The following is a 19,806-nucleotide window of genomic DNA, read 5'->3' on the forward strand; positions in this document are numbered from 1 at the left end:
TTATGTATTGCTCTGTATAATGTTCCATCTATCCCATATAATTGTAATATTTTAAGTTTTTCTCTAGGCACATTGTCATAAGTCTTTTCCACATCTACAATACTTACGTGTAGATCCTTGCCATGATTTCTTGACTATTTGTTGTAAAGTGAAAATATGATTTTGACAACCTCCATTTGCTGTGAACCCAGCTTGTTCTCCTTCAAATTTCTCTTCCACAAATGTTCTTAACTTCTTTTCAAGTAAGCATGCATAAATATTACCTGGAACTCTTAGTAGGGAATTCCTCTGTAATTCTCATATTCAGCTTTATTTATCCCCTTTCATCTGGAATTCAACTTTCTGATCAGATCTTCTGAATTATACAGTGTAGTCACCGCAAAAAACTTTTATACCTCCAATTTTAAGCATTTCTGGTCAAATATCATCTACTCCAGCTGCCTTTCACATTTCAGGTTTTTGATGGCTTTTTCTATCTCAAGTACTGATATGTATTTTTTTTTTTTTTTGCATTCCTTTTGAAAATATTCAACTACTGTTCTGTCACTGCTTGTTTGGTTTAACAGTCATGCAATTATTCCAGACAGCTAGGATAGTTTTCATGTCATCTTTATCATCTCTAATTCCTTTACAGTACTCTTTCTCCATTTATAAGCATTTTCAATAATTTCCATAACACTGAGCCACCTTCATGATATTTATATTCTATATTCTTACCGAAGTCTTCCCATGAGTTTTGTTTAGCTACTTTTACACATAGCTTAACTCTCTTACATTTTTCTCTATATTCTTTCACGGCATCTGGATGGTATTTCATGAGTTTTGAGAGAATGTGCTAAAGAACTGACAGCTCCTTTGATCTGGCTTTTCAATGAAAGTCTGGCTATGGAAAAGGTACCCAAGGAATGGAAGGAAGGTAAGATAGCACCATTATATAAAGGTGGTAGCAGACTGGAAGTGTCTAATTATAGGCTAGTTTGTGTGTCATCAGTAGTTGTCAAGTTCTTGGAGAAATTACTTAGGGACCAATATAGGACATTGGGCAGATGAGGGTAATGTTATCTGTGAGAGTCAACATGGATTTGTGAAGGGGCATTCTTGTTTGAGTAATATGCTAGCCTTTTATAATAAAGTTACAAGAGCAGTAGATGAGGGGAAAAGCATATACTGTCATTTTCTTGGATTTAGCAAAGGCATTTGACAGGGTGCTACTTGATAAGCTGATATTTAAGTTGCAGCACGTGGGTTTGGATGTCAGGTTGGTCAACTGGATTATTGACTGTCCGATAGGTATCAGAGAGTTGTGTATGGTGGGGAAGTTTCAAGGAGGCAGAGGTTACAAGTGGGGGTCCCACACGGCTCAGTACTGGGACCTATATTGTTTAACCTTTATATCAATGACATTGTCAGTGGATTGCAGGGGGATATTCAGTTGTTTGCAGATGATGATGTGAAGCTGGGAAGGGTTATTAGTACTAGTGCAGATGTGGTAGTCCTGCAGGAGGATTTGAATAAGCTAGACATATGGGCAAATGATTGGGGGTGTCGGTTTGCAGCAAAATGTAAGGTCTTGAGGTTTGGGATACATACTGAAGGAAGTAGGAGAGATAAGATCTGGGGTTGATGATTGATAGAAACCTAAAATTCAGGGGACATATTGCAAAGGTGGTGAAGGTAACACAGAGGATTGCTGCATTTAATGAGAAGGACACTGACCTGCAGAGATAAAAGAGTTATCATTCCATTGTATAAGATGCTGATCAGACCACACTTAGACTATTGTTTTCAGATTTGGTCCCCCAGGATTTGAAGGGGATAAATTAACTGTGGAAAGGGCACAAAGGCAGATAACAAAGATGGTTTCAGGACTGTACAATGTCATTTATGAGGATTGTCTGAGGGAATGTGGATGGCAGAGTTTGGTGGATAGAAGAAGGAGAGGTGATATGATTGAGACTTTTATACTGTTGAGAGGTGGTTACAGGGTTGACACTGGGCAGTTCTTTCTCTTGGTTGAACAGCAGGAAGGAGTGATGACAAGGGCCCTCCCTGAAAGCTACGAAAGGAAACTGTGAGCAAGGTGAGGAGTGGTTTCTTTGCATGGAGGGTGGTAACCGTGGAATGCACTGCCTGATAGAGTGGTGAGAGCGAGAATGATCAATGAGTTTAAGGAGTGGTGTGAGAGACTGTGTTTCCTAGGAGGGACCTCCTACGAGTCTTGATAGACTTGTGTTTCCTAGGAAGGACCTCCCGTGATGAGTCTTTTGACTCCTTGGATGCCTAAATAATAATAATAATCTGCTGACTTATTTGCTAGGAACTTTCATCAGTATGTTTTGTTCTTTTCCAGGACTGCTTCTTTACTATCTTATGTCCACAATGGTGTTCTTATTTTTCTATTCTTGCAGACAATTCACCATATATACCTCCCTAGATGAATCAGTCAATGTTTTCTTTAGAGTTTGCCAATGAGACTTTAAGGTTTCGCTCTTGTTTTCGAACTGTTTCATTTTTTTTTTTTTAATAATGTTTGTATAGCTGTCTGCAGTTTACCTATAAAAGGTGCACAACTTTAATTCTTTTTTAAAGCTTTCTTACATAGTTATTTTCAAAGTAATATTCTTTTTATCCTATTTAAAATTTAATGATGGTTACAATTTCAAATCCTCTGTATACTCTTATATCCTGAACCAGCATGAAGATATCACTATCAACCAAGACACAGTCAATGAGACTTTTTGTTTCTTGCATCTTCTCTCTCATTGTGAACTTGTGCACATCTTTATGTTGGAACATGGTGTCAGTAATGATTAGTCCATAATCATTACTGACACCATGTTCCAACATAATGGTATCAGTAATGATTAATCCATATCCTAAGCAAAAATCCAGCAGATACCATTATTACCGTTGCCATTTTTCCAAAATTTCCCAAAACATTTCTATATGCCTGGTGGGATTCATTTCTTACTCTATTGTTCAAATTTCCAACAAGGACCACTTTTTTCCATTCTCTTTATGTCAGCTGCCTGCTCTACTGACTTGAATAATTCCTCACTTCTTCCTTAGAAGTTATTTTAGAGCCATAAGCACAAATAAGTTTCACTATCCATTTCCCCATTTTAAAATTTGTTCACATATTCTACTTGAAACTGTTTTCCAATCAAGAAGTTTATCTTTATGTTTGATGTTGAATGCTGTCATTATTCCTTTTCCTTGATCATTGTTGCCTGAGTATAATTTAGTTGGATCTCATCTGTTTTTGTCTTCATTGTATCAGCAATACCAATTATGTCCATGTGTTTCTTTTCCAGTTCTTCTGCAAATTTACAATCTAACTGGTCCAATCATGACATCCAGAATTCAGGTTCAGGACACAACACACTTTCAATGTGATGACTCTTGTTCCATTAGAATATATAGATTTTTACTTGGCCAAATTAACAGTGGTACAGGTGTATATTACTAGATATGTAAACAGTGACTTCATCAGAGAAGATAATGTGTTTGAGAAATGTATTATCATTTTATATACATTTCAGTATCTGTCATTTTCTTGTAAATTTGGCACAAACAAAATTTTATAAGCTTTATGTTTCATTTTTGTGTACAACACTTATGTATGATCACAGAATATGCAGTCTACAACTTGCCTGATGAATTGAGTCATGATGCTACACTAAGAAAGCTTCCTGTATTGCTTCAGGTTGATCATCATCAGATGACTGGCTGCATCCCTGTTTCTTCCTCAACAGAAAATTTCCACAACTACTTATGCCATGTCACTATGCATATACCATGTTCAGCAAACCAAAAACATCATTAAACTTTTTACTTTACTGTGAATGCATCATTCTACCACTCAACTACATCCATCCATAACAGTAGACAAGATCACTTATTCTATAGATCATTAAAATTTGATAAATTTCTGATCCGAGTGAAAACCAAAGATTCCATTACTTAGTTTATGAAAACTATTTTTGATTGAAATAATTCTGACAGATCAATGTATGATACTTCACTGCCTGAACAACAGCTAACACTGGAGGGGAAGAGGTTATCTGTTATATGCTATATTTCTATATTAGAGAATACTTACCAAGACAGATGGAGCAAATTTTCTTCCACACGTTGAACATGGTTCTAGTGTCACAACTTCTTCAGGAAAAGAGTCTGAATCTGGTGGTGGATCTGTGTATACATAAACAGACATTACATATGTATTTACAACACACATACACTTTTCTGTGTGGCATTCAGTGGATGACTTACTGACACTTTTCATAATATATGAAAAAGAAATCTATTATTAAAAAATGAAGGTAGAACAAAAATTCATTGGTCTAAATAGACTAGACTTTTTTAAATTTAATTTTGGAATATGCTGTTGGTGTGGTTATTTTTATATAACTGTCTTAGTGTCCCATAATGCAAAACACTTTCTTTCAGATGTGTATATTGCTATGTATTAAGAAAATGGTCACTGCCCAGATCAGTTTCGACTTTTACTGAAACAGAACCAGGAAGATACTAAGGTCAAATTAATGCAGAAGTCATATATTTTCATGTCCAAGGCACTATTACTAAAGCAACTGATGTGAAGTAAACAACTCTATATACAAGTAGCCTGGTTGTGATACTTGCACACAAACTTAATTGCTTGCACTTGAATAAAATAATTTAAAAAGAATATAATTCCATTGTTTTATGTCTCTATGAATCCCAGGCAACCAGACCTGTGAATAGTAGTCCAAATGCAGTTGGATCCAAGAGTTATAAAGAGGTACAGTGATATTCTTATTTGTTGAAGCCTTTTGAAAATTTCCAAGTACTGAAGAGTATTCAGAAATTTTCAGAATGCATTATTTAGCATGAGTTGCTGTGGTACCATCAGTCTATCCTAATAGGAAGCATTCCACAGACCTTGGTCACTTGTCTCTGAAACCTATCCATCACCTCCTGATCCCCCTAAGAAACCCTGGTGACTAAATATGTGCACAGTAGTCAAGATGTAGCCAAATCATAGACTTATAAAGAGGATAATAACCTCCTTATCTTTACTTGTTAGTGTTCTTCAACATCCAAGTAATCCCTTGAGCTATTTTGCCAACTTTTGCCATTTGTTCTATGGACTTCAACTCATCACTTTTCATTCTGAAATGCATTACCTTAAATTTTGCAACATTAAATTGACAACCATTGTCCTTTGCTCTGACTGCCAAATTATTTAAATCATCATACAAGATAGCTACATCATCTCTATCGACTAACAGAGTTTCCATCATCAGCAAACAATTGAATATCCTTCCATAAATCTGTTAACAGATAAAGACTAATGGCCCTAGTACAGAGCCCTGGGGCACTCCACTAGTCATTTTCATTTGCCTTGATTCCACCAGACAGAACCCCCTCAAGTCCATCACTAGTCACCTTCAATTGCCTTGATTCCACCATACAGAACCCTCTGATGTCTATCAGCCACCCCCATCCACTAGTCTCATATCCATTTCCATCTGCTCTAACTTATGTAATAGTTTTACATGCAGTATTCTGTCAAATGCTTTGCAAATTCTAGCAATATCATGGTGTAATTATTTCCTTTATCCAATTCTGTCACCTTTTTATAAAATATGAATAATTTATTGAAGCAGGACCTACTTTTTACAAAGCCATGCTGCCCACCATAGAGCATCATATTCCTATCCACCCATTCCTAAATTTTATCTTTAACCCAATTTTCCAATACTTAACCACCACCACTCCTGAGATACTAATTGGTTTGCAATTTGAGCTGAGACTTAGATTAAACAATTTTGTGAGGATACTGCCAGTTCTCTTGCACATTTCCATAACATGTGGGCCAACACTGTCCAATCCAACTGCTGTATTCTAATTGATATTTTTCAACATGCTCAGGACTTTCAGTTAATCTACTTCAGTTCTCACATTAGCCTACGTCACATCAGTAACTGCAAAGTCTCTACTTGAATGATACACCACTGCATAGTGAATACTTAGTAGCTCAACTATTTATTTTGCTTCTGTCACTTTTTTACCATTGGCAATGAGTACATTTATTCTTCCATGATCATTCTTTCTCTTACTTACTACACAGCAAAAGACTTTTGGATTCACTTTGACCTGTTTGCTAATTTTATCACATCATCTGAATTAGCCTTCCTCATCATACTAGACACTTACTTGACTATGCTTTGTATTGCCCATGAGCATGCTGATCAATTTTTTGTTTATATTACTTCCACAATGTTTTTTTTTTTTTTTTGCAGCTCCTGCTTTATATCAATACTCCTCTCATTTAATACCAATTTGGTTTATCCTCCTGACACAGGGTATGCAGTCTGATACTATCTCTCTCAAACAATCCTTGATTACTTCCTATGCACTACTGAGATTCTTTCCTTATAGCTTCTTATGTCATGGCACTGCTCCAAGCCGTCACATAAGATTGTCATAATTGCCAACTTTGTAGTTCCACTAAATGCTTTTCTTTGAGAATTCCAAATGTTGGTCAACCTCCCAGAGCAAGAGTGCATGATCATTTTCTGCAATTGGAGGCGAGTTGCTATCATGGCTATGGGTGGATCTTCTGATGTTAATACCAGATCCAACACTCTCAAACTCTTGGTCCCTTTATCATATGCTGTTTAGGTAATTATCCCTTAGTAATCCCTTAGAAATTATAAGGTGCAAATGAGTGTAGGCCATGCAGTTATAATGAGAAATTCATCTATGGGAATTTCCCATTATAACTGCTTGGCCTACACTCATTTGCACCTTATAATTATAGCATTTTGAACAGCTTCCTTATTGATACCTTGTCATATGACTTTTCCAGAGCTATGAAACCTGAATACAGATCGTTGCCATATTCCCATGATTTGTCAACTATTTGTCTCAAACTGAAAATTTGATCTTAACAACCTGTATTTTGCCCAAACCAAGATAGTTCTTCTCCAAGTTTATCTTTCACAAATTTTCTTAGCCTTTTTCAAGTATACTTGCATGAATCTTACCACTATGAAACACACTTCTGTAATTCTCACATTCAGTTTTACTTTCCACTTTATTATAGATGGAATACTATGAGAGTTATTCCATCTTTCTGGAATTCAACCTTCTGAATTATGCAGTGTAGCCACTGCAAAACTTTTATGCCACCATATTTAAGCATTTCTGGTTGAATATCATCTGTGCCAGCTGCCTTATATTTCAGGTTTTTGATGACCTTATACATCCTCCTGAATGATTTCTACCATTATGCAGTCACTGCTTGCTTCATTTAGCAAGCTTTCAAAATAATTACTCCAGTGCAGTGCTACAGTGTGGTTAATCAGTGCCGAGAACAAGGGCACCACCCGCCCAAACCATGCTACAATGTTGCTCCAGAATATCTTCAGTTTTCATGTCACCTTTATCATTTATTTCTCTTACAGGTATTCTTTTCTCCATTTGTTAGGCTTTTTCAGTAGCTTCCAGAATATTCTGTAACCTTTCCAATATTTATCTTCAATGTTCTTACCAGTCTTTCCACGAATTTTGTTTAGCTAGTTTCACGCACTGCTTCGCTTTCTTACATTTTTCTCTGTATTCTCTGAAAGCACATGCTGACTTGCTTGTTATCTTTTGTTAAAAACTTTCAATATGTTTTCTTCTTTTCCTTGACACTCAAGAATTCATATAGAACTTGCATACTTTTAGAATAGTGATTCTCAACCTTTTTTTCGTCACAGTACACTTTTAATAAATTTTAAAATTTGGTGGCACACTAACAATAAGATAAATTTAAAAGAATTTTACTTGGTTAATTAATTCATGTACCTATAATATATTTTGTAAAAATAGCATACAATAATAATTTGCAATAAAATATAAAATGAAATTGCATTACAAAGTAAACAAAATGTTTATTTAATGATAAATTACATTTAATGCGAAATTTGAGCATGTTTTTTTTTGATAACTTCATTTATATTTGGGCGTATAAATGATAATGCTACTCTCATTTCGTGATCCAGATTTAAAAATCTGGATCTTTTTTTTGTTTTTATATCGGTCAAAGCTGAAAATCCGAATTCGCACAAATAAGATGTGGAAAATTGTAAATACACACACTTAAAGCTTTTTGTGATATTGTTGGATAATCATATCTAAGATTAATCCAGAAAGAATTAATTGATTCTTCTGAATGTTTTGAAATTAAATCTTGGTTATTACACACAGAAATCAGTTCTTCTTCTTCTTTCAAAGTTAGTTCATACACCGATGTGTCGTTTATCACAAATGGATTCCGAATCCAATAAAATTTTTTTATTTCTAAATTTGGAAAGTAATGAACAATTTTTTGCTCTAGTATTGTCAAATGATCAATAACTATTTTATGAATTATTTTATAACGATCTTTTGGAACTGACTCAAACTTTTCTAAACTACCTTCTTGTGCTTTATTCTTCCATAAAGTAATTTTTTTTTGAAATCCCAACAATTTATCGGTTGAGTTTAAAATATTTTCTTTTGGTCCTTGTAAACTCGTATTTATGTTATTAAAAATAACAAAAATATCAGATAAGTAAGCCAGCTTAGCACACCATATTCTGCCATCCAACAAACCAACAAAATCATTATTATCTTGTTTAAAAAATATCTTTATCTTGTTTTTTAATTCAATCACGCGAGACAAAACTTTCCCTCTGGATAACCACCTGACTTCCGTGTGTAGTAACAATGATTCATATTTAGACTCCATAGCCTGGCATAATTGACTAAACAGGCGACTTTTTAATGGTCTTGATTTTATATAATTAATCATTTTAACACATTGTTCCAGCACTACTTTCAATTCTGATAGTAATTGTTTTGTAATGAGTGTTTCCCAATGCAAAAAACAATGGGCAACTAACATATCTGCATTATGTTCTTTTACATGTGCTACAAATCCTTTTATAGATCCTGTCATAGCTGGAGCACCATCTGTACAAATGCCAATGCACAAATTCCACGAAATTTTAATTTCTTGTAAATAAGAATTAATTTCATCGAAAATATGTTTTCCTGTTGTGAAATCAGATAATTCATGACAACATAAAAATTTATTAATTATATCATTTTCGTGAATGAATCGAACGAATGCAATTAAGTGTGCTTTTCCCGTAATATCAGTTGTTTCGTCGATTTGTAAAGCAAAATTTGAATTTGCAAGAGTTTTAGTAGTATTTTCTTCAATATTTCGGGACAAGTCTATAATTCAGTGATGAATTGTGTCATTTGAAAGTGGTATTTTACAAACATCAATTTCTGCTGATTCACTGATCATTCTTTTTTACAATTTTATGACAAGGAAGTAATATAATTTCTTCAACCAAATTATGAGATTTTAATTTGAGAGCAATTAATTCAGCCACTTCATAAGAAGCTATCTGAGCTTTTTCAGACACACTAATTTGCTTTTTAAAAATCTTTTTAATTGTTTGGATCTTGCAGATAATGAATTTTGAAAGTAGGCTTTGTCTTTTGATGCTAGCGAAGGATGATTAGTGAGCAGGTGACGTTGGAGCTTGCTCAGAACCACAGCACTGTTTGATAATTTACAACCACATACCACACACTCGGCAACAGTTTTATCATTTTCCATTGTAGATGTAAATCCAAATTTTAAGAAGTCATCATTATACTTATGATGAACATTAAATTTTTTTGGCGGAGGAAACATCTTTACTTGTACTGGGCTCGTTAGCATGATTGCTAGCATCATCATTATCGTTGTTAAGCTTTCTTTTTTTTTTATCCATTTATCCATTTTAGGGGTTCATTGGAAATAAAAATAATTTTGTCAAAAAATTATTAAAAACGACATATTGTATATTGCCTTTGAATCCGTTTTAATTAAGTTTGACTACACAATATTGTGGTATTGCACGTACGAAAACAAACATATAAGTTGTAACTAACCATATGCACACATCAAGCGGGCGACTAGTAGACTAAACTAATATGTAGCTTTGTTAGCCAGTAGCCAGAACTATAATAGCCATGTGCATTGGTTCAGCCAGTCCCCGCTAGGAAGGTTGAACTGATTGAACCACTTGTCTGACGGCAATAATGTATAGGTATTCGCAGTGGCGGCACACTTAAAAAATCTTGCGGCACAGTAATTGAGAATCACTATTTTAGAAAATCTGAACAATTTTTATTATTAAAAAATTAATTCAATATTATTTTTTAAAACATGAATTGTTTACATGTGCACCAACAAGAAAAGTAATAATGGTACACGGTTTTCAAACTGCAAAACTGCTAAAAAACATGTGGATTTGCATATGAAACTTTGTATCATGAAAGATGCCATAAAAGGGTGAACATGCAACTGTTTTGTAAGTTGTTTGTTGTTATATTGTAAGCTTTTTTAATTAAAATGCAATAGATAGACGTGTTTGTAAGTGTTTCATTATTTTTTTTTTTTGAGCACGATTCCAAAAAATACACTTTTCATTTGAATGCTTGTTTAATTTTTCAAATGTTTTTATTAACATCCAATTTATAGGTGCATGTATTTTTCATTTTCATTTCAGGCTAATCTTCTTGAATGGCAGGCAGATTCAAGTAGAGTGATGTGGGCAAATATCAGAATGGGGAATTGGACAATGAGACTTATTTGTGCCTATAGTCCCACAGAAGGTTCTAATAAGGTAGAAGTGGAGGAATTTTTTGATGCTTTAGAAAAAGCAACTGACACAATGAAAAAGGAAAAGTTGGTCTTGTTGGGTATCTAAATAGCACAGTAGGAAATGATTGTGAGACATACAAAAATATTTTGGGAAAATTTGGAGAAAAGAGCAAAGCTAATAATAATGGCAAATACCTGTTGGATTTCTGCTCAGGAGATGAACTGGTTATTACTAACACCATGTTCCAACATAAAAATATGCACAAATTCACATGGCAAGGAATAAGAAAAGTCTCATTGACTATGTTATTGTTTGTTGTTTTAAGGATACTTGCGACATAAGACTGAATGATATAATCACGTAATCACAAGAAAGATATTTATTTAACCAAATATTTCGGTCTGGAAATAGCAGACCATCGTCGGTGGTATTACAAGAACAGTTTAAAAAATATACAAGCTAGAATACTAACAATAGATCGTTGAAATTAGAACATGCCGCGTGATGTTATATCACTAAGTATGAAACGAAATATTTTGAAGTAGAAACATGATTGAATTTGCTATTAAAAAAAAAAAAAAAAAAAAAAAAAAAAAAAAAAAAAAAATTAATGAGTAATCTTGATTAGGCTTTCCCAGATTTTTGATATAGATATGCAGTCATTACGATTCAGGTTGGGATGATGGAGCAAGGCCTCCACGCTTTCCTTGAACAAACGTTCGAACCTGTAACGGGATCTATGTAAGAGGCGCGTCTTGGACCAAAGGATGCTGTGGTCAGTTTCAATCCCGTGTTGAGCCAAACCAGACTTTTCAGGTTTATTGTGAAGAATGGATGATTGATGTTCTTGGATTCTTTTTTCAAGAGAACGTCCAGTCTGTCCAAAGTAAGAGAGATCACAGTTGCAAGGAATTTGATAAACTCCAGGAAGAGATAAAGTTGAGCGTTTGTCTTTAGGAGAAGGAAAATGAGAAGACAATTTGTTAATAGGAGAATACGTAGCTGTTAAATCATATTTCTTCAAAATTCTTGCGATAGGTTCTGAAATACCGGAGATATAAGGAATAGGTACTCGACGTATTGAATCTTTGTTGTTTTGTGGAGGATTATAAGATGTAAGAAGACGTTGAATACTTTTTTCAGAAAAGCCATTGAGTTTCATGTGTTGCTGGATAGTAGAAAGTTCTTTCTGTAGATAATCAAAAGTAGAACAATTAGTTTTGGCTCTTTTGATGAGACATTTTATAATTCCTGTTTTATGACATGGATGATGGGCTGATTCTTTCAGAATATAACGACCTGTGAATGTTGGTTTCCTGTATACTGTAGTTGTAAGAATATTTGAAGATGATCGGATGAGGAGAACGTCTAAAAAAGATAACTGGTTGTTTTCTTCTAATTCCATAGTAAACTTTATGCGATGATGTAAGGAATTAATACTGTTTAAAAAGGAAGATAAAGTGTTTTTACTGTGAGGCCAAATAGCAAATATGTCATCTATATATCTTACCCAAAAAGATGGTAGAGGGAATCTAGATGTGAAGAGGACTTTTTCTAAATGTTCTAAATAAAAGTTGGCTAAAGCTGGAGAAAGAGGACTTCCCATGGCTGTTCCTTCTACTTGGCTATAAAATTTGTTTTGACATATGAAATAACCAGAATGTATAACGAAATCGAATAGTTTTATAATATCTTGAGGAAAGATGTCAGCAAGTAGTTTTAAAGTTTCCTTAAGAGGTACATTGGTGTATAAAGATTCTATATCAAAACTAACCATAAGATCTGTAGGTTGTAATGAGACATCTTTTAATTTTTCTAAGAAATCTGAGGAGTTTTTTAAAAAAGAACTCGAGTTGCCAATGTAAGATTTCAGTAATTTAGCTAGATATTTGGCTATACGGTAAGTAGGAGAATCAATGCAATCTACTATTGGACGAAGAGGATAGTCAATCTTATGGATTTTTGGAAGGCCATAAAATCTAGGAGGTCTTGCAAAATGAGTTTTAAGTCTTTCAATTGTGTCTTTATCCAAACTGATGACTTCATCAAGGAGAGAATTTAATTTCTTTAGTTGTCTGTTGGTTGGATTATAATCAATTTCTTGATATGTGGAGCGATCTCGAAGCAAAAGAGAAAGTTTTCTTCTGTAATTTACTGAGTCCATAACTACTGTTGCTTTTCCCTTGTCAGCTTTACTGATAATGAGGTGATTATTTTTTCTCAAGGACTGTAAATCCATAAGATTGACTATCCTCTTCGTCCAATAGTAGATTGCATTGATTCTCCTACTTACCGTATAGCCAAATATCTAGCTAAATTACTGAAATCTTACATTGGCAACTCGAGTTCTTTTTTAAAAAACTCCTCAGATTTCTTAGAAAAATTAAAAGATGTCTCATTACAACCTACAGATCTTATGGTTAGTTTTGATATAGAATCTTTATACACCAATGTACCTCTTAAGGAAACTTTAAAACTACTTGCTGACATCTTTCCTCAAGATATTATAAAACTATTCGATTTCGTTATACATTCTGGTTATTTCATATGTCAAAACAAATTTTATAGCCAAGTAGAAGGAACAGCCATGGGAAGTCCTCTTTCTCCAGCTTTAGCCAACTTTTATTTAGAACATTTAGAAAAAGTCCTCTTCACATCTAGATTCCCTCTACCATCTTTTTGGGTAAGATATATAGATGACATATTTGCTATTTGGCCTCACAGTAAAAACACTTTATCTTCCTTTTTAAACAGTATTAATTCCTTACATCATCGCATAAAGTTTACTATGGAATTAGAAGAAAACAACCAGTTATCTTTTTTAGACGTTCTCCTCATCCGATCATCTTCAAATATTCTTACAACTACAGTATACAGGAAACCAACATTCACAGGTCGTTATATTCTGAAAGAATCAGCCCATCATCCATGTCATAAAACAGGAATTATAAAATGTCTCATCAAAAGAGCCAAAACTAATTGTTCTACTTTTGATTATCTACAGAAAGAACTTTCTACTATCCAGCAACACATGAAACTCAATGGCTTTTCTGAAAAAAGTATTCAACGTCTTCTTACATCTTATAATCCTCCACAAAACAACAAAGATTCAATACTTCGAGTACCTATTCCTTATATCTCCGGTATTTCAGAACCTATCGCAAGAATTTTGAAGAAATATGATTTAACAGCTACGTATTCTCCTATTAACAAATTGTCTTCTCATTTTCCTTCTCCTAAAGACAAACGCTCAACTTTATCTCTTCCTGGAGTTTATCAAATTCCTTGCAACTGTGATCTCTCTTACTTTGGACAGACTGGACGTTCTCTTGAAAAAAGAATCCAAGAACATCAATCATCCATTCTTCACAATAAACCTGAAAAGTCTGGTTTGGCTCAACACGGGATTGAAACTGACCACAGCATCCTTTGGTCCAAGACGCGCCTCTTACATAGATCCCGTTACAGGTTCGAACGTTTGTTCAAGGAAAGCGTGGAGGCCTTGCTCCATCATCCCAACCTGAATCGTAATGACTGCATATCTATATCAAAAATCTGGGAAAGCCTAATCAAGATTACTCATTAATTTTTTTTTTTTTTTTTTTTTTTTTTTTTTTTTTTTTTTAATAGCAAATTCAATCATGTTTCTACTTCAAAATATTTCGTTTCATACTTAGTGATATAACATCACGCGGCATGTTCTAATTTCAACGATCTATTGTTAGTATTCTAGCTTGTATATTTTTTAAACTGTTCTTGTAATACCACCGAACGATGGTCTGCTATTTCCAGACCGAAATATTTGGTTAAATAAATATCTTTCTTGTGATTACGTGATTATATCATTATGTTATTGTTGATAGTGATGTTTTCTCCCTGGTGCAGGACACCAGAGTGTACAGAGGATTTGAAATTGGAAGTGATCACTATTTAATCTTGAGCAGGATAAAACTGACTTTTCATATTGAAAAGAATAACATGTAAGAAAGTTTTAAAGCGAATAAAAGTTGAGCAGCTCTCAGATGTGAAATGCAGACTAAAATACACAAACATAAGCAAAGAAAAATGAAAGAGTTTGAGAACAGGAACCAAACCTTGGAGATTCAGTGGCAAGCAATGAAGAAAACATTGATTGATTCAGCCAGAGAGGCATGTGAGGTCGTCTACAAGGATAGAAAAATCAGAACTCCATGGTGGACACAGGAAGTTAAAGAGGCAGTGAAGGAAAAGAAGAAAGCATATCAAAAGTTCCTGGCAAATAAGTCAGCTTTTGCTCTTAGAGAATACAGAGACAAATGTAAAAAAGTGATACACTGTGTAAAACTAGCTAAACAAAAGTCATGGGAGGACTTTGGCAAGAACATAGAAAATAAATATCAAGAAGGTGGTAAGATATTCTGGAGGTTGTTGAAGAAGCTTAGGAATGGAGGAAAGAGTGCTGTAAAAGGAGTTAGAGATGATAAAGGTGACATGAAAACAGGAGAAAAAGATATCCTTGAAGTATGGAGTAATCACTTCGAAAAATTACTAAATGAAACAAGCAGTTATAGCACAGTGGTAAAAAACACTCAACAGGCATATAGTCAGGAATACATATCCATACTTGAAGTAGAAAAAGCCATCAAAGGCTTGAAATGTGGAAAGGCAGCAGGAGTAGATGATATTCGACAAGAAATGCTGAAATATGGTGGTATAAAAGTCTTGCAGTGGCCGCACTGCATAGTTCAGGACAGAGGGACGAATTCCAGATGATTGGAGTAGAGCTCTAATAGTACCCATATATAAAAAGGGAAATAAAACTGAATGTGAGAATTACAGAGGTATTTCCCTACTGAGTGTTCCTGGCAAGATCTATGCAAGTATACTTGAGAAACGGTTGAGTAGAATTGTGGAAGAAAAGCTTGGTGAAGAACAAGCTGGATTCAGGCCAAATAGAGGCTGTCAGTATCAGATCCTCACTTTACGACAAATAGTGGAGAAATCATGGGAATATAACAAAGATCTATATTTAAGTTTTGTCGATCTGGAAAAGGCATAACACAAGGTGCCAAGAGAGAAGCTATTCAATACACTACAGTTATATGGTGCTGACTTAGTCTTTATTTGAGTTGTAAGTCAGCAGTTAGAATTGAAGGAAGTACAGGAAGATGGTTTAATGTCAAATCTGGTAAAACATTTCAGCTACTTAGGCACGATTTTTAGTGAAGATGGTAAATTAAATATGGAAATAGACAACAGAATCAACAAAGCTGGTATGGTTGGAAGTCAATTGAATAAATTCATATGGAATAAGAGAGAAATTAGTCGAAACACTAAATTAGCTGTATACAAGACAGTGTATACAGCTAATTTCAAACCAGTTTTAACTTATGGATCTGAGAGTTGGGTCAGAAGTAAAACACTTGACCAAAGACTAGAGACTGCAGATATGAGAGTCCTGAGAAAGATTAGAGCCGTGAACGGATGGCATCAATGTTAATATCATATTAAAAATGAGGATATTAGGAAATAACTTGACATTGTCAGCATCCAGGAATGTGTTAGCAGAGCTAATCTCAGGTGGTATGGTCACTTGAACAGAATGGAAAAGGAAAGATTAGCAAAACAAGTGTTCTCTGCCAGGGTGGCAGAAAAACGAACCAGAGGAAGACCAAGATATAGGTAGATTGATATGGTACAAAGTGCCTTAGACAATAGAAATATAAGATCTGTAATGTTGGAGTCTTGACAAGTAACAGACTGATTTGGAGGAAAACTGTAGATAGGAAGTTAGTAATGACGTAAATTTTTCATGTAGTACTATCATATCCTGTACAACCCTTGAGGGATACATGTCAGGAAATTGATGATGTATTTTTCATTACAATTAAAAAAAAAAAAAAAAGGAGGGTCACCAACACTTTTTAATTTTTAAAAAGGATTACAAGCTGTGTACCACACTGATGGAAATGTACTCCAGGAAACTGATATAGCTAGGGATTTAAAGAGAAGGAGGGGAGATAAATAGAGAGTTGAAGTTCAGAGGGCATAAAGTTAGTAAAGGTATCTCATAACATTACTTGGTTATTGAAGAACTCACTAAACAGTTAAGGAAGCTATTATTCCTCTTTAATAAGGCTGTTATATGTCAGTGTCTGGTATCTGAGTTTCTTCCCTTGGATTAGGAAAGGGTGGAGAGGATCCAGAGGCAGATGACCAAGGTAAGGTTGACTGTGGGTTGCCCCTATGACAACAGATCAAGGGTTTGTGGATAACAAAAGTTGGTAGATGATATGCAGAAAAGAGAGGATATGACAGTAACTTGTAAGTTACTAAACGGCTTTTACTGGAATGATGCAGAGAAAATCTTTCAGCACTTGGCTATGGGGGGGAACAAGAGGTCACCCCCCCAGGAAACTGAGTAAGTGTAGTTAGCAAAAGTGATCACATTTTTTTGCTTAGAGAATGGTAAATGAGTGGAATGGCTTGCCAGATCACTTTTTGTCTTTCAATGAATTCAATGGGAGCTAGGATAGATGTGTGGATAGTTCGGATCTCCTGCAAAGAGTTTTCGGACTCTGTGGAGGTGCTCGTGCAATAATAATAAAATATCTAAATTATACTCAATAGTTATCCTCCAGAGAAATGAATTCTTGAGCTCTCAAGGGACAACCATCTTAGGTAACTGGTAATGAAAAGCACATACAAGATCTAGTCTTAAATCTGATGATATCAGAGAATATCTTCCTAATTGTACTCAAAAGTTATGCTCCAGAAAAATGAATTTGAATTTTTGAGGGACAACTGCCTTAGATAATCTGTAATGAAATGCACATGAGAACTGAGTTTTAAATATCAGATTATATGAGAGGATGTGACTGTGAATATGGTACTGAATATTCCTCTAGTTGGCAAGAGTAACAATGAGGTGACTAGCCATTACAAGGCTGATGATTATGAAAAGCTCAGGAGACAGTTTGGAGTTATAGCATAAAATAAAGAGTTAGGTGGGGAAGGAGATAAATGCTGCCAAGATACTGATCAAGAGTTATTTAACAGCAGCAATGTGTGAATGTGTTCCAAATGCTAAAAAGGTGAAATAAGATAATTATAAAATGGATGAATGAAAGATTAAGTATATAATATAGAAAGAAGGCATGGAGGCAGCACAAGATGAAGGGTTAATAATCAGTTGTATGAGGAATACAAAGAGCAGGCCAGAAAAGTGACTCGGTAAAAGCAGCAAAAGTGTAACATGAGCAGAAATTAGCCAATGAGACCAAGTAAAATCCTAAGAAAGTTCTTTTAATATGTGACAAGTAAACAAATGATTATGGAAGGATGATGTTATTGGATGAAAATATTAAATTGGTAACATCTGCACAGGATATAGTTGAGCTATTCAATGAGCAATTCATCAAGATATTTAATCCTTATAAGTGTGACATCAAAAGCAGCTTGAATGTAGTGGGGGGGGTATGAAAAAGGAGAGACTGATGGTGAGCAAGCAGGAGGTATATAAAGAAATAAATAAACCTGATAAGTAAACCTTCTGTTAATAAGGCAGAAGGGTGACTCGATGACATATCACTGTGTCTCTTAAGGGAATGTTCCAGGGAGTTAACAGCACCATTGGCATAACTGTTTAACAAGGCAAATCCCACAAGAGTGGAAAGAGTAAAATTGTTCCACATCATACAGAGGGTGATAAGACAAGCTCTGAATTAGGCCATTCTGTGTGTGCTTGGAGTTGTGGTTAAGATGCTGGGGCTTGGTTCTTGGTGAGGGCTATGATTCAAAACTGGGTTTATAATAAGCTTTCTCTGTGATGACAGTCAGCATGGATTTGCTAAAGAAAGTTATGTAAAAGAAGGAGAGGGGAAGGATATGGCTGAAACAAACTGGTAAGGGGTTGTTACAAGTTAGATAGGAGATTTTTCATAACAGTAGAAGAAAAGACCAGTCCTAAAAGCTATAATAAGGAAGGGGTGAGCAGCATGTTCTTTGCACAGAGTCATAAGGGATTGGAATAGATTATCGGAGAACATTGTGAGTGGAGAAGGTGAATGAATTTAAGTTATCGTTCAATATGAGCTTTGTGCATAAGAGTGGGGTTCTCCTATGATGAGTCCTGACTCCATGAAGGTTTAATGTATTATTATTATTTATTATATAATAATATCTGTGTATTATTATTTATTATATAATAAATAATAATACACAAATATTATTATTTATTATTATATAGGTTGGTCGATTGGTAGAGCCTCTGCTACTAATTGCTCAGTTAAGTAAGTTTGAGCGCGGTTAGTAGTTGGAAGGGGGGGGGCCAATCGTTCGATGCTGTTGGTACACTCTCCCTCGATGAGTCTTTGGACTCCCTGGAGGTGTCAAATAATAATAATAATAATAATAATAATATATATTATATATATCCCAATATGTGGAAGTTGCCATACCCAGCCTCCAAAAAAGAATAAAAATCTGCTGGAAAAAACTACCAACCCACTGCCCTTACTCAGTCTTCTCCAAAATAATAAAAAGGGTAATCAACATTCAACTTCTTTACTACCCAGTTAATCAGTGACCACTACTACTATGGATCTCTTCACTCCAGATTCATGACAGATTCTCAGTCTGTATCACCTACCTCTGGACATATGAATTGATAGCTTTGGAGAAATATGTATTACTGCTGGTGACATTTCCAGAGCATCTGACAGTGCCTGGCATCAAGGCCTACTGTGTAATTGGGTATCAATTCACTGCATGTCATAGTAGATGGTTTTCTTTCTTCGAGATTCTCCACCACTGCAGAAATGCATGCCTCAAGACTATGTTCTATCATCTTTTCGCAATACATGAGTGACTTTCTCTCATTTTTTCAGCAATCCTATTCACATTTTTGCTGGTGATAGAACATCCATTCTTCCTACTCATTCAATAAGCTGTGCCACAAACATCTTATGCTTCAAAGGCATTTTTAAGATACACACTTAATGGAGACTAGAATTATAATGGCTTCTAGAACAAGGACAGTCACATTCATGGGTAATAGTGGCACTCTTTATAGTGATGTTTTGTGGTTATTAATGAAAGACAGTGTGCTAAAATTTGTGCAGAATTACACCATCATTTCTGT

The 19,806-nt window shown here is 34.8% G+C and overlaps 1 protein-coding gene across 1 annotated transcript in view; it reads right to left on the reverse strand.

The window, feature by feature from the left end:
• Window positions 1-19,806, reverse strand: part of LOC150107442 (zinc finger C2HC domain-containing protein 1A-like) — a 137,466-nt gene that overhangs the window by 102,847 nt on the left and 14,813 nt on the right. The window contains exon 3 of the mRNA XM_090392098.1: window positions 4,103-4,194. Coding sequence (XP_090248224.1) covers window positions 4,103-4,194 — 92 coding nt within the window. The remainder of the gene's footprint in view (window positions 1-4,102; window positions 4,195-19,806) is intronic.

This window comes from Typopeltis vanoorti, chromosome 4 (assembly GCF_054136105.1).
Source record: "Typopeltis vanoorti isolate ZY-2024b chromosome 4, IOZ_Tvanoo_1.0, whole genome shotgun sequence".
NCBI lineage: Eukaryota > Metazoa > Arthropoda > Arachnida > Uropygi > Thelyphonidae > Typopeltis > Typopeltis vanoorti.